This window comes from Alternaria infectoria, assembly GCF_024043175.1.
Source record: "Alternaria infectoria strain BMP 0036 chromosome Unknown scaffold_6, whole genome shotgun sequence".
In the NCBI taxonomy this organism is placed as follows: domain Eukaryota; kingdom Fungi; phylum Ascomycota; class Dothideomycetes; order Pleosporales; family Pleosporaceae; genus Alternaria; species Alternaria infectoria.
The window spans coordinates 747,494-762,596 of record NW_026250695.1 but is presented as its reverse complement, the minus strand read 5'-3'; the positions used below and the strand labels follow the sequence as shown (position 1 = coordinate 762,596).

The window sequence follows — 15,103 nt, the reverse complement described above, 5'->3', positions numbered from 1 at the left end:
GCGACAACACGCGATACCAGTCCGGAGCGGCCTTTGGCTTCGCTGGTGACGCGAAGGGTCCCATGGTCGTCTTGAGTAGCGAAGTATTGCGACATGCGACGCATTTGGTGCATCGCAGTCGTGCTGTATATGCTTCTCGCAGGCCCAGCCCCTGGCGTCATACATGCAGGGTCGAGATCTACCCGCACGCTCTGCTGACATACTAGTCAGGATTCCGCTAGTGCAATTCCTGGGGTAGACTGTTTCGTATAGCATTATGCCACTGCTGTGGCGTGAATAACTTCTCGCCTCGTGTCGCACGCCAGTAATTCGTCGTTTCGTACACCTCCGGACATCCACTCAGCAGCCAGCCCCACTTCTCCAGAAATATCGGATCGATCTCCCAACTGCGATAGTCCTCGGGAGGTCCCCAGACGATCAGTATCGGATTGCGGTCCAAATGATTGTACTCGCAAATATCATGGCATAGCGCATCTTCGTAGTCGATGGGTTCCGTTCGTTGAAACGCTTGCAGCATGTTGTCTCGCACTTTTGGCCATGGGAACAGATCCAGCCACGGATGATGCTCTATAGAGGCTTGGAGCTCAGTAGGCTGTAGACATGCTGGCCAATCTGCTCCTGCGTCTTGACCCAGGAGCGGGCCTTGTTTGTTGAGTGGCGAGATGCCATGCCAATCGTAGTACTGTGCAGTGACTCCCAGGATATCGGCGTTTCTTGCGAGACCGCTGGCAACGTTGTATTTGAGTAGGAGTGGTAAGTGGGACAGGGCGGGTGTGCCTTGCATGTAGCTGGCGTATGCGTGTTCGGAAAAGCGGCGCATGAGCTCCTGCACCTTGGGGTGGGCGGCCATACATGACCTTTGCGCTATTTCGGCATTTTGGCTGCTAAGATCGTCCAGGGATAGGTCGGATGTGCTGCAACTGCCTTCACGACCCGACGCGTCGCTCTCGTTGGCCTCGTCTGGTATTACAACACGGCGGGGCTGTTTGGCTGGGGCACTTTTCTTTTGTGCACGGTTTCCTAGTAACATGTCAGAACTGACTTTATTTCTTTTGGCGGTCGATCTGCAGGACAACTTACTCCGTGCTCTCTGGTTCAAGCGGTTCTGTAGTTTTCGCCTCTCCACCGGGTTGGTCACACCCATCCAATCCTCCGTCTCATCGCGGAGCTCGGGTCGCTGAGACGACCAGGCTAACTCAATGGGAGCATCTGCATAGTCAAACCCAGATGACATCGGAGTTGCTGACATGTGGGCAGGTGGAAATTGTGTATGGGAATGTCATCCTCCGAGCGGGTGCCAGCATATATGCAGATCGATGACAGCTCGCGAATCGGACCTATGTATTCGAGCCCCGCTTCGAGAAGCAGCATAGCCCCAACACTGTTGAAGGTGTTAAGGAAGTAGTGAGGCTCACTCTGGCGCGATTCTGTTTTGAGAGTGTCAGCAGCGTGCATAAAGTCCGCGTTAGCTCCCTTTAGCGCCTGGGCTGATGCACAAGTGCCATCAAGACAGCGGCCGGGTCCACTTCCCCGTCGCACTCGCACTCGCGGTCGGAGTTTGATAGATCGGAGGTCTAGGAAGGGTGCCATGACTTAGTTGTAAAGATTAATGAGAATATACCAGGCGTATGAAGCTATTGATGCAATTTTGGGTGCAAGCATGTGGACTTCGCGATGACTTCACAAATAGTTCATTGGGACTGGTGAGACCTCGGCTTGCAAATCGCTCTGGCTACTGCCACTGATAATCGTGACCTTCTCGTCACTCCCGCTTCCCAAGCGGAATGACAAAGGTATTGCGCACACTTCGTGGCGGAGTTAACATCATACGTGGTATCGTGCATCGGATCCGCAACTCTTGTAGCGTTGAATTGTTTCAGCTAAGACTAGCCGCTTTTCTCATTCATTGTATTTATTGCTTCGTCATCGAGAGATGAGTAATGATCTTCGATCGCCTGCACGTGGCTTTTTGATCGCTTCATAAGCTGTAGTAAGTACCGCATCTTTTGCGAACCGATATCTTCGGGCTCGGCCCAGGGTCTTCCTATTGGGTCTGCGGTGGCTATTCCGCTCAGAGCCGCACAGATCTCGCTCAATTGATCGTGCCTCATTTATCGGCAGCAGGGACGCGGTCCAATGGGATAGTCTCCATGTCTCGGATAAGTACGGCTGGCCTATCATATTCGAAAACGATCTCCAGCGCAGGCCTGCACTTTGTGAGGAACTCCAGGAATTCGCGACGGAATGCTTCATGGTAGACGCCACGGAACTCAAGGTACCGCAACTTCGGGACGAAAGTCTTATCTGTCAACCAGTCGAGTGTGCTGTTGAGACGAATACGCTTCGACTTTTGGCCTTGGACGACTGTCAGAGTGACGGATTCGATGTTCGCGCAGTTCTTGAGGATGGTTGGGAATGCGGTACGCGTGAGCTTCGATGTGCCGTGAAGAGCGATGATCTCCAGTTGAGGCAAAGCTTTGGTCAACTTCTCTACACCCGCGCTAGTGAGTTCAATGGCCTCCTTCCTCTCAACATCTCCAGCGACGAAGACGCGGACGGCGCTTCGGAAAGTAGCATCTGCATTGGCGATGACGTCGACAATGGTGCTGAATTTTATCAGCATAAGTTATTACGACTCCGTACAAAGTTAGACATACTCGTCAACGTTGATGCCAGAAGCGAAAACGATCTTTTGAACGGGCTTCGCAGTGCTATCAAACTTGGTCGATGCATCTACGTGCATAGTCTGCTCATCTGCGATGGCAGCAGGCTGGTACTCGATAGCCTTCCCCTTCCTCGCCTTTGCACGCTTCTCGAAAGCATCCCACGAAGCGTCGCTCGGGGGCTGAGCCATCAGGCGCGCATCCCACTTCTCCTTTGGCTCATCCCAGGGTCCGTAGGCTTGGGTAGCGGGAATCTCATCATCCGGACTGGTGTCCGACCCCGCTTGGCGCTCTTCAATGACCTTGAGCCTTTGGAGCTCTCTCTCCTTCTCCTTCTGCTTCTTCTTCTTGGCGGATCCTGAAAGTGGCGCCATGATGTCGTTTCTAGATATTTGACGTTGGGAGATCTGAAGAAGCCAGGTGTCGAGCTATCAAAAGAAGAGTTCATCGGAAGGCGGGGGTACCCCACTATCATCTCACACCTTGCCGTTTCAAGCCTAGTGGCTTTGCGACCCTTTCGTACCTTCACTCTCGTGTCTCTTCGAGCCTCGTTTGTGACACGACGAACGGCTATCGCGCCGGCTTCAACATCTTTCAAGGCTGACTCATGCCTGCGATAAATATCTGACTCCTCAGATATGTCCGACTCTGTCGCAATATCGAAAGACCAGGAACGCACATACTCGGAACAAAGTTCCCGGACATGAGATCGAATGATAGCGAGCCCGGAGTAGAGTCGCCCAGGGTTCATGTAGAAGACCGCTCCATCTGGTAGAGAAGACGCAGAATGCGAGCAACGCGACATACGAGCTTCCTTATACTACCTAGCGCTCAGCATTCTGGTTGCCTGGATGGTCAGACTAGGTGACTCATCCGAGTCCAGGCCGGTGTTAGCATTCCGTCGACGCGTCGAAGATATGCTTATGATAAGGCTTGGAAGCGTATAAGCTCGAGCGCGCCATCAAGCATCAATCAACCATTACCTAGCCTCAAAATGTCACCATACGACTTCCACATCTCGACTCCACGTCTCTACCTCTCCTATCTCGATCCCTCCTCTGACGAACAGTGCGACTTCACCCTTGCACTCTATCATGGCGCCCCATCTGTTCGACGGTACCCTGGCGTGATCAAAGACGTACCAGATCGCGAAGCAGTGCGAAAGATCGCCGCCTCTGGAGATGAGAAGCTTCGTGCGAGTGGATATGGGCGGTACATCATCAGCTTGAAACCAGAATCGCCTGCAGATGACGAGGAGACCGGAGTTCCATTCTCACAAAGGAAATTAGAACGCATTGGGATTGTTAGCATGCAACTAGGACGTGTTGCAGGCGAGCAAGCACCCACCATGCCGGATGTCGGCTTCAACATGATGGAGCGGTATCATGGGAAGGGTAAGTCCTAGCTGTACGAAATGCATGTGAGACATATACTGACTTCGTACCTCTACCTGTGCAGGATATGCGACAGAAGCTGCGCAGGGGCTGATCAAGTACTTTCGCGAGGAGAAAGGTGCGATGGAGATTGCGGGTTTGACTGACGACACGAACGAAGAGGCGAAGAGACTCTTCCGCAGACTGGGATTTACGAACCATGGAGTCAGGAAGGTACGTGGTATTCGGTGGGGTGGCGAAGTAATCGACGTGGATCTCTGGACCTTGGGACTAGAGGATGGGAAGAAACTAGAAGACTTCGGGTTTTGATCCCACACGGCTGCTGTTCACCTTGTTCAGGCTTTCAAGTATGTTCTCAAGTATGGGTGGTGTCTTTGGCTGGGCGTCCATCCTGCGTTTGAAAGTCATGGGCTACCATATCTAAGTAATGCTACCTGTTTCCCTCCATATCTCTAGGTGTAGTTCCGCGCCAGTACTCTAGTTACTGCAGTCTTGAGCTTGGCTGGAAGACCGAGGAGACACTTTAGTCTCAAGCATAGCTTTAGCCTCGCGATCGTGCGACAAGCTTCCAGCCTCATTACCAACCTCGATTCCATCTAGATACTCAAACCCAGTAACGATGCGCGGAATGAGGGTTTCCTGAGCAGGAAAGAACAGATTGCAGAAGTAGTACAAGAAGATGGACAGGAAGAACCCATACAGCCAGTTAAACGTGAAGAGGTTCTGGAGACCGGCCGAGAGCTTCAACTCCGGGTTGACTTTGTTGGCTAGGCCTGGCAACAGAGGGATGATGGTAACGAACGTTGCGACAACAGCGCGCCAGTTTGTACCATAGTGACCGTATCGGTAGATGCCTCTTGGGTCGTACAAAGCAGGAACATCGTACTTCCTGTGCTTCACCAGCCAGTAGTCCGTGAAGAGGATGCCTGCCATAGGCGCCATGAAGATGGCATATGCGCTCATGAAGTTGAGGAACGCCTTGCCGGACGCTACGATGATCCATGGACATAGCGCCCAGCCGCCGATGAATGCGACGAGGATTGAACCGCGACGTACGTTGACGTACTTTGGCGCTAGCGTTGTGACGTCATTGGCAAAAGAGACGGCATTCGCACTAATGTTGACGCTAAGCTGCCCAAGCAACCAGATGGAAGCACAGAAGAAGGCTGCTGCCCGGCCACCAGGCGTATCCCAGGTATCGATGATTTGTAGTGGCGTCCAATAGGCTGTGCCCCAGATCTCTTGGGCTGCGGATGCAGAGACGATCCCCATAAGAGCGACCATAGTCTTGAAGAAAGGGATTACAGGCATCTGCCAGTATTGCGCTGTAGGATCCTTGCTGAAGCGGGAGAAGTCTGGAATGTTGACAGCGAGGGTGCTGTATCCACCAGTGATGCTAGTCATGCTCGATAACCAGAGCCAGGCCCTTTCAGCGCCATGCACCGAGGCTGGACGTGTAAAGAAAGTGCCATTACCGCCTGCTTTGACAGCAACCCAGACTGTCATTCCGATGGCTACGGGTGGCAACAGTACTGTCTTCACCCAGAACATGTACTGTAGTTTGTGCGTCGGGATGAGAAGGAATGGGAATTGGATGAGCCAATACAGGAAGTATGAGATCATCCCGGCCGTCGTAAGTCCGACCGATGCAGGTAGATGATTGGGAATATCGCGAAAGCTTGGCCAGATAGCGTTCAAAATCTAGGGGCCAATGTCAGGAGACGCATCCATCAGGCCATTCTTAGTATAACGTACCGCGGTCACACATGTACCTCCATTGGCTGTTTGAACTCCGAACCAAAACATAGCCAAGACACCTCTGCTCACAATGGCAAAGTAGCTAAACCAGTACCCAAAACTGGCGCGAGACGCGATGGGGAACGGAATATGTAGGTTCGAGCCGATAGCGCCGTTGAGTACCGTGGGTAAAGCGTTGCATATACCCGCCACGAGCGTTATGAGCACGGCATCGGTTGCCGTCAGACCTGTTCCAATCAATATCATGTCCTCAAGATGACTTCGACGATCGAACACTTACCAAGTGTGAAGATGGCAGACCCTGAACTCCAAGTCGATATGGTGACAAGGTCACTGAACCAGTACGTTACAAATGCGCTCTTACCCCAAGTCCGCTTTTCCGGTGGTACTGGCTCCATATCGGCATTGGTCCATACATAGGGCGGTGCGATGCTGCTGTTTTGCTTAGGAAGTTGCCAGCTCGATGGCTGCGTTGTGCGAAGCTTCATCTTCTCTTTTGCCGCGTGGCTGCGACTGCGTATGCTGCCTGTAAAGTGCATTTTGAGGGGCTTCTGTTTTGTTATGCGCCCATGTGATTCGAGCAGTCTTCTTCTGAGCTCATTAAAAGTCGTTTAGCGATGAATATCTCCAGCCGTTCGAGTAAAGCGATGACGGATAGATAGGTAATCGACGATGTACTTCGAAGTTGCGTCTGAGTCCGATCTTCCACAAAAATAGCAAGCTATCCTCATCTTATGAAGTCAGGACATATGTGCTGCGTCTCGCGGCAGGTGTCAAAGATAGACAGCTGCGCTTACGTCGCACCGCGCTGAGCAAAAGATGGGGTAGTCTGGGCTGATCTTATCGTTCATCGTGACGTGATTGGGCCATACCTCGTCGCTATCATAGATAAGTATATGTTCCTTGCCCATATCGCTATCGTGTTGCTGCATTTGATGGGAGGTGTTCATGCTGCAATGAGACGCGTTGGGATGATATGCAAGCGTGCGCCACCTGAATGGGGAGGATGAGAGCCGAAGGTCGGCCGGCGCTAGTGCCGACGCTTATCAGTTCGCTCCAGGGCTATCTCCAAGCGACCATCCCGCAACCTCCGTGTTTATCACTGGAAACTTCATCCTTCTCGACTATGGCGCCGGATTGTCCGCTTGATCTCGACTTGGCATGGCATCTCATCCGCGAAGCAGGTTGACGTGCGCAGCTTGTGCGAAGCGGAAAGTCAAGTGCAGTAAGACGGTACCCTGCGACAACTGCATCAGACGAGGTCAAAGAGATACGTGCGGTATCGACGATTTGCATGGCGATGTAAGCTCTCCAACGCGTCCTTCCGACCAAAGATCATGTGAGCTCGACTATTTGCGACAGCGGGTCGCACAGCTCGAAAGCGAAACATGCCAGCGAAGCCCGACGAACATTGCGACTCCGCCCGGAACTCTGCAACCTGAAGCACCAAACGATAGGCTTCCAGATGAGTCCGCAGATGAGCCCGACGACGCTGCTGTTTCTCGAGATACCGCGACGGTACTGGAGTTCCTCGCTTGGGGAAGAAGGAAAGAGCCTCACTGTCACACAGTCGCGTCCCTCGAACCCGTGGATGATGTTCCGATTGAAGTGGGTTCAGGCATATTCGATGACTTGTCCCAGCTTTCGGTGCTTCAACTACTTCTTCCAAGCCCCCACCAAGTTCGACAGTTGGTAGAATACCACCATGAAAGCCTGTTGTGGTACCACGGCAGCTACTTCGTTCCTACTTTCCAGGCGCAACTCCGAGATTTCTACGATAGAGATAATGGGCTAATCGAACAATCATCTACGGATCTCCAATGGGTAGCTTTATTGTTCGCTATTCTGGCCGCTAGTCTTGTGTGCGCACCCGATTTGCGAGCGCAATCATGGGGATTTGACAAGGCCGAGCGAAAGAAGCTCTCACGACGATGGTATCAAGCTATCTTCACTTGCCTCAACCAGGCAGACTATACGAGTAACCTGAGCATCCTTTCTTGCCAAGCTATAGCCACGGCAACTGTTTCAGCTCACCTCCTAGGGTTCAGTACAAAGCAAAGCATCCATCTCGCAACCGCTGTTCGCATTGCTCAATCTTTGGGCATCCATCGCTTAGGGCCAGACGCCAGTGGAGGTGTCGTAGCAAATGAGACTGGTCGTAGAGTTTGGTGTCAACTTTGCAGCCAGGACTGGTTCAGCATACCGTTCTCGGAGAGTTACCTGGTCATTCCAAGATACTCGATATCAACCCCGCCGCTGAACAGCCACGACAAACATTTGGCCGCTGTTGACGCGGACGTTCCTACTACTACGAGCTATTCTTTATTCTTGCGCAACATCGCGATAATCATGCCCCAGCTTCAAGACGGCCTCGTATCAAGCAATACACCTTACACACGTTACGAAACGGTCTTGCATTGGGATGCACGACTTCGAGAACTGGCCACTCGTGGAAGGCCAGTTTTCATGACGAACGCACCGTTGGATCCGAGCTGGCCCAGATGGGTACCATGGGCGCGGCGCGCTCTAGCCATTACGTCGAGTCACAAGATCATCATGATTCATCGTTCCTTTCTACTGGACAGTTTCGTCAATCCTGCTTTCGCGTTCGCCCGCCGAACATGTCTCGCAGCCTCCAAAACGATCGTCAAGGAGTACAAGGCCTTGGTCGGGGAAGATGGCCCCACCTTGTGGATTCATCAAGCATTTGCCGTCGCAGCATCCATCACCCTCTTGCTGGATGTACTACATCGCGAGATCAACGAGAATGAGTGTTCTGAGCATCGTGCACTTGTTGAAGAAGTCTTGGAGATCCTGCAGCGGCGCCCAGAGAGTATGATTGCAGTTAGAGGCGTCAGACTTCTCAAAGCTTTGCTTGCTCAGGCGTCGCACGAGACCTTGTCCCAAAGAAGAAGAAAGCGCAATCGTGACGGTACACCCGCTTCCAAATTTGACGTCTCGACCCTCGTTAGGAACTTCTATCAGACCAACAATGGCGACAGCCACCCTTCGCTACGTCCTGCAGCCACATCAGGATCTACTACCGACCAACCTCCTACATATGACTCGGAAGAGAGCAATCCCCTCGCCACCACGTTTGAACAGCCGCAATCTGCATTCACTTTCTCGGCCTCAGGCTTCGCAGGTACCAATAGCTTCGATGATCTTCTGTACCTAGCGAATTACGATTTCGCGTTGGCGTAATTTCTCATAGCTATCCCTTCCACCTGGTAGTATCCAGCGCAACGTGGCTCGATACAAGATGAAAATCGCATTTCACGTCACTGGCGCGGTCGATTCGTACGTTTGCTGGGTCAATATGATTCATTCGATGATGGCTTCCATCAGTTGCTGCACCGCTTTCTCAACCCCCGGGAGATCCTCCGATATCGGCTGATGACCACTTTTCACAACATGCACCCAGCTTCTTCCTCCAACTAATGTACTGAGATCTTGCGACCGCTGCACTGGGCTGATCATATCCTTATCTCCTGCCACGAAGACTGCAGGACATGTGATGATCTGGTATTGCGGATCTTTGTGGCTACTATCCACGATAGCTTCACATGTTTGCGCATAGGCCTCGGGGTCTGCAGAGCTCACATCCAGCCTCACGGCTTCTCGAGCTGCTGGGTCTACCTTCCGGGTTTGGCTGCGGATTCACTGTTAGCACGGTCTCGACATTCTTCTGGGCTCATCATCTGCGTACCTATCGTCGTAGAAGTTAGACTTGGCCGCAAGATCCGCTGCATGCTTGATGCCTTCCTTCCTCACCGCGGCCGCAAGATCGAGCATGCGCTGTCGAACAGCGGTGATGTGACCGGCCGCTCGACCAGGACCAAGGAGCAAGAGACCTGCAACAGACTGTGGATATCTTGCAGTATACTGCAGAGCAATAATGGCGCCGAGCGAATGTCCAGCGATAACGGCTTTGGACGGGGCTACAGTTTCCGACTTTGTCAGATGTGTGATAAGATCGTCCAAGTCGGAAACAAGCCCTTCAACTGAAAGTGCTTTCGTGACACCTGCTAGTGGTGTCTTCCCGAAACCAGGAAAGTCGACAAGAACAATGTTGTAGGCTTGGGGTAGGGAAGGTACGAGGGGCGAGAATGTTTCGGTAGAACCTCCGAGCCCATGGAGACATACTAGAAGCGGACCAGAAGGATCACCACCTTGTAGGTAATGTGTGTTTGTACCGGAGGTCGTCTTGTAGTGCGAGGAAGTGAGACTGCGAGCAATCATCGTGAGAGTGTGCGATTTGAGTCTTCGATCGTGAGCAACGAAATTCTTACTCTTGTGACGAACGCGGCGTGGATATGAACGTATGCATGGTATCTAAATGCGGTGTAGCCAGGCTCGTGAAGGTGCGGGTGTATCCGAAAGTAGTGGAGGTGGATACTCGGCCGAGGTCCCGAGCCTGGCTGATAGGAGCCCGAGGTGGTATCAACGCACCCACACAAAGATGCGCAGCTCGGGATGTCGCCATACAAGCATTGTCGGGCTGTTATGTCAGGCGTATGTACTCGAGCTAGACTTGATATCGTCATATAGTCAACGATGATCTCCAGACTATTCCCATGCCTCCCTACATGCAAATTGTAAAGGCCTGTCAAGCTCAAGTTCTACTCAGCTACTCAACACGATGGTCGTCACAGCAGTCATAACCGAAGAAACCAACTGTTTGCGTCTCAAAGCAGAGAAGCCCATTATCGATCTCCCACATGCCGATACGACCACCGGACGCGTTGTGCCCATCAAGCACGCGGAAGGTAGCCAGGTAGACTTTGGCGCCGAGATCTACGGCATCGATTTGAACAACTTCACGGATGCAGACTTTGAGTTTGTTTCTGATGCACTACATAAGTGGAAACTGTTGGTGTTCAAGGAGCAGGCGCAGATGCTGAAGCCGCAGCAGCAATATCTGCTTACAGCCAAGTAAGTCGCTAGAAGGCCGCATATTCAACAGATCTAAATCGGCATTAGCTTCGACCGCGAAGAAACAACCGGTGGTTTCGCTCACGGTCACGACCCTTTTCTCACCCACCACAATGGCGTGGACTTCTACGGCATTCCCAAGCGTCCAGCAATCCCAGTACAGCCACAAGTACATATTCTTGGACGCGGACCCGTTCCAGAAGGTCACTTTGGCTTCCCACCGGGCTTCGAAGTCCAAGGTATTGACCACGAAGAGTTCCATCTTCCACCGCACATACCCGCGGAAGAGCGCGAGGCCGGCGCCTCGCGGTTCTACCAATGGCATTTCGACGGATCTTTGTATGACATTCCTCCTCCGCGTGTGGGCTGTCTCTTGGCTGTTCGAACTCCCAAGGGTCCAGATGTGACTGTGCGATGGGAGGATGAAGCCGGAACGCAGATGAAGATGGCGCCGGGAGCTACGGCGATGGTCGCTGGTAGTCGTGCGCTGGCGCTACTCGATGAGGAGACACGTAACATCGTCCTGAACAGCAAGATTGAGTACGCGCCACATGCCTTCGTCTGGATGTCCAAAGCGCACAGTACCCGTCTCGGCCATTCCCTCGAAACCGAAGGCCTTGAAAAGCCACTGGATGAGCTGCCGAAATGGGAGAAGAGCAAAGTCTGTGTGTACCCGATGGTATGGACGAATCCGAAGACTGGTGAGAAGTCGCTGCAAGTGCATGGCCAGGGCGCTCTCAAGCTACATCTCAAGAGTAGTGCAGATGGACCTGAAAGGGTCGTTGACGACTTGGGAGAGGTCAGGAAGTTCCTTGATGAGTAAGTAGCGTATTCCCGTCCTCCATTCGGAAGCTGACTGAAAGCAGGCTCATGCGACCGGCGTTGCAACCCGAGAACATATACGCGCACCCGCATCAGGAGCAGGATGTCATCCTGTGGTACAACCGCGCGCTATGGCACAGCATTGTAAGTTCATACTCTCATGATGAGGCTGAAATGCAACATTGGCTAATGCTCTCTTCCGTCTAGACTGAGTTTCCCAAGTCATATGGGCCGCGTGTGATGCATCAGTGCAACATTGCGGCGAGCGATCATCCGTCAGGGTGAGGAGGCCATGGCATATGTACATACATTCGAGGCGCAGCTAGTCGCGTAGTAGAGGTTCATGATGAGGTAGCTGCAATGTGGTATAAAACAAGACGCGTGAAAGTTGTGGATGTCAATTGTGCGCGTGTGCTTGCGACAAGAATCGATGACGCGTGGCGAGTCATGCCACGATCACGGGATCGTGCCCTTGCCCATCAAACCATGAGGTTTCCCTGAACAGGGTTTTTCGACACCTCACCACTGCCATTCTTCTACTGCACAGCATGCGCCATTATGATTCTGCAATCATCTCCCGCAGGTCCCACCGAGTCACCGCGAAACTGCTGTAGCGCGTTCTAACACCAAAGATCACGGCAATGAGCTCGACGCGTCGCAAATGTGCTCGGCTCTATCTCACATGACGTGAACACCACACGCAACCTGGAGTGATCGCGAGAGCAGCTGACTGCATCTTGCGTCTCGCGTTTCGGTGACTGCGCTTATCAGCCGTGTACTGAGAGTGCGCCGCCCGGTCAGCGATTGCTATCCCGCGATGCTGTAGTCGGATGCGAACATGCGCCCACCGCTTTCGACTGACCCGGGTATCCAGCCACCGCGCTCCCACAGGTCGCAGATTACGAATTCGGCCGAGCGCAGCAGCTTCCATGAGTTGACTCTCGGCCGGGACTTGGCTGCTGATAAGATAACATCCATGGATATTAGCGAAGGGCGCCTCCTAGGGAAACCTCCCCCGCACGTTCGGTAGATGCATCGCTACAGTATCAAGCAGCTGAGATAGGGTCTCTGATAGCGACCGAGCGCTTAGATGAGAATGCGGGGATGGCCGTTGAGTAAGAGTGGGTGGATGAACATGGTCTCGACTTTGAGCATATATGTGGCGTGGGGATTACAGATCAAGGCTGATGGTGTAGACACTTATGACATCGGGCTTTGCGTTCTCACCACTTGAACTTTCGCTTCTTCTGTTCAAAACTCACCGCAAGAGACCACCGCCTAGAAGGAAAATCGCCGGTCACCCTTTTCCTCGACATCGGCCAAGAATTATGGCACCAGGTATCCTGGCCCCTGAGCCCACCTTCACGGTGAAGGAGATGGAGAAGGCTGTCAAAGAGAAGCATAACTTTGGAGCGGTGATCGATGGCCTAGATCTGAACAGCATCAGTGGTAAGCACACTAATGGCACGACAATGACAATGCGATTAGCTAACGTCGCGTTGTAGACTCCGACGTCAAAGCGCTGTCAGACGCGATCTGGACCCACAAGCTTGTTGTTGTCAAGGGTCAGAAGAACCTCGCGCCCATCAAGCAATGGGAGCTTGTCACACGCTTCGATCCCAAAGCACCACATGTGCATTCTCATGGCGATGTCAAGACCTTCCACAAACAGGGTGGCCTACTATCGGTAAGAGTCACCTCTAACCAAGTGGACCGCCCCGCTAATCCGGTTACAGAGAGGACGCGATGTTGTCGGTATACCCGGTGCAGAGAACGTACGTCTGATCGGCAAAGGCTACCAGGGATCAGATCACTACGGTCTTAAAGACGCAACAATCAAGAAAGAACTAGCACACGCATGGCACGACAAACCGCTTCCAGAAGAAGAGTACGCGCAAGGCCACACGCGCTTCCAACGCTGGCATATCGACGCACCGCTATACGCCCGCGACCCAGCCTGGTTTACCACCCTCCGCTGCATCAAGCGACCCACATCTCCAGAAATGACCATACATTGGGATGACGGCAGTGGCATGACCATGAAGACTGAACCAGGTCTGACTGCCTTCTTCAGCAACGTACAGACATACGACATGATGACAGAGCAAGAGAAGAAGATTGCCGACCACTCATGGGTCGAATATGCACCCCACCCTTACCAATGGATGGGTGACTGCAAAGGCCAGTCTCACGGTCTAGGTCTAGTGAGTCAAGGTAGAGAAAAGTCAACGGAAGACCTTGGGCCCTACGAAGAAAAAGACATCAAACGCTACCCCATGGTCTGGGTGAACCCCGTGACAGGCGAGCGCGCCTTCATGGTCCATGGTATCTGCGTCCGGCGCGCATTCGTTCGGTCAAGCGAAGACGAAGAACCAACCATCATCGATGACGTTGCGGAGATAAGGGCGTGGTTGAAACCCATCCAAGAACGCGTACTAAAACCGGAATACATCATGCTGCCGAAGACTGAAGAAGGAGATATCATCATGTGGGCCAACTACCAGATGTTTCATACTGCCGTGGATTACCCGGATCAATGGGGTGCGAGGACGATGCATCAAGCGAATATTGGGGCAAGTAGTGGGCCCGTTGGACCAGTGGCTATTCCCGGTGTTGCGTAGGAGATGGTGATAGTATAACTTGCTTAATTCAGAATGCGCTATGAAGATACGATCACTTTCCCGTCTTGTATTTACGATCCCACCCTCACTTGTAGCTAGATTGAGCGAGTATCGTATCGACTACGGCACCAAACATCCACCATGTCGCTTCATGAACTATCGATACGGTCGTCCTGGTGTTGCGCTACACCTATGTATCCTCCGAATATATTATCAGCGGCACATGTCCATCGTTGTCCGAGAGGCGCTGTCGTCAGCTTCCGTGTACTCCGCGTTGAAGGCTCAGGATCGGTCGGGGAAGTAGGCGGGACCGGGTCGTGACACGATTAGGTCTACATGCTCAGTAGAGACCTGAGGTGCTGCACGAAAGTGGCCAAGTTGGTCCGCTGTCAAGATATCAACAGGCCGTAAAACTCATGAGAGAACATCGTGAGACACACTGTGTTTGTCATGGTCCGAGCCGACGCGACACCTACGTCCGATGAGATGCCAGAGGACGAGGACGGACGGAGGCATTCCCGTCACGAGGGTGATGATAGCAATGATGGCTTCGTTGGAGAATGAAGCCATGCTTTTCGTCCTACAGGGTTAGGATGAAGAGTGAGCGCGAGAAAATATTGGTGATGTCCTGGGTGTCTAGATAAATCCAGGAAGGTGGCTTTTCAGAGATACGATTTACCATATATTTAGGTACATATGCGCGTTTTGACACCGGATCATCCTGAATGGCATAAGAACAAACAGACGGCATCCGGTCGTCTTGTTGTAGGGTTGCGCTAGAACGCATTCATCACCCGGGAACTACCCCAAATTCGCGTTCTGCTTGATAGGCCATGATGATTCTCGAACGCGCACGTGGTACAGTCCACAAGAATGGTCTCAAGAAGCCGACGAATGCACATCTTGCTCA

At 52.6% G+C, this 15,103-nt stretch overlaps 6 protein-coding genes across 6 annotated transcripts; 2 read left to right on the top strand and 4 right to left on the bottom strand.

The window, feature by feature from the left end:
• Positions 1 to 217: 217 nt before the first annotated feature.
• On the bottom strand, positions 218 to 1,249 carry J4E92_004560 (uncharacterized protein; the record flags this gene model as incomplete). The annotated part of the gene is made up of 2 exons (XM_051495950.1): positions 218 to 1,020; positions 1,081 to 1,249. 2 exons carry the CDS (start codon positions 1,247 to 1,249, stop codon positions 218 to 220), a joined length of 972 nt encoding a protein of 323 aa, XP_051353790.1.
• An 858-nt stretch (positions 1,250 to 2,107) lies between these two features.
• J4E92_004559 (uncharacterized protein) lies at positions 2,108 to 3,037 on the bottom strand (the record flags this gene model as incomplete). The annotated part of the gene is made up of 2 exons (XM_051495949.1): positions 2,108 to 2,606; positions 2,658 to 3,037. 2 exons carry the CDS (start codon positions 3,035 to 3,037, stop codon positions 2,108 to 2,110), a joined length of 879 nt encoding a protein of 292 aa, XP_051353789.1.
• Positions 3,038 to 3,657: 620 nt separating this feature from the next.
• On the top strand, positions 3,658 to 4,366 carry J4E92_004558 (uncharacterized protein; the record flags this gene model as incomplete). The annotated part of the gene is made up of 2 exons (XM_051495948.1): positions 3,658 to 4,057; positions 4,122 to 4,366. 2 exons carry the CDS (start codon positions 3,658 to 3,660, stop codon positions 4,364 to 4,366), a joined length of 645 nt encoding a protein of 214 aa, XP_051353788.1.
• Positions 4,367 to 4,534: 168 nt separating this feature from the next.
• On the bottom strand, positions 4,535 to 6,354 carry J4E92_004557 (uncharacterized protein; the record flags this gene model as incomplete). The annotated part of the gene is made up of 3 exons (XM_051495947.1): positions 4,535 to 5,758; positions 5,813 to 6,042; positions 6,096 to 6,354. 3 exons carry the CDS (start codon positions 6,352 to 6,354, stop codon positions 4,535 to 4,537), a joined length of 1,713 nt encoding a protein of 570 aa, XP_051353787.1.
• Positions 6,355 to 9,139: 2,785 nt separating this feature from the next.
• Positions 9,140 to 10,057, bottom strand: J4E92_004556 (uncharacterized protein; the record flags this gene model as incomplete). The annotated part of the gene is made up of 2 exons (XM_051495946.1): positions 9,140 to 9,362; positions 9,525 to 10,057. The coding sequence occupies 2 exons, from the start codon at positions 10,055 to 10,057 to the stop codon at positions 9,140 to 9,142; spliced, it is 756 nt and encodes a 251-aa protein (XP_051353786.1).
• A 400-nt stretch (positions 10,058 to 10,457) lies between these two features.
• On the top strand, positions 10,458 to 14,193 carry J4E92_004555 (uncharacterized protein; the record flags this gene model as incomplete). The annotated part of the gene is made up of 7 exons (XM_051495945.1): positions 10,458 to 10,750; positions 10,799 to 11,569; positions 11,617 to 11,716; positions 11,780 to 11,853; positions 12,858 to 13,021; positions 13,078 to 13,259; positions 13,309 to 14,193. 7 exons carry the CDS (start codon positions 10,458 to 10,460, stop codon positions 14,191 to 14,193), a joined length of 2,469 nt encoding a protein of 822 aa, XP_051353785.1.
• Between the last annotated feature and the right edge of the window lie 910 nt (positions 14,194 to 15,103).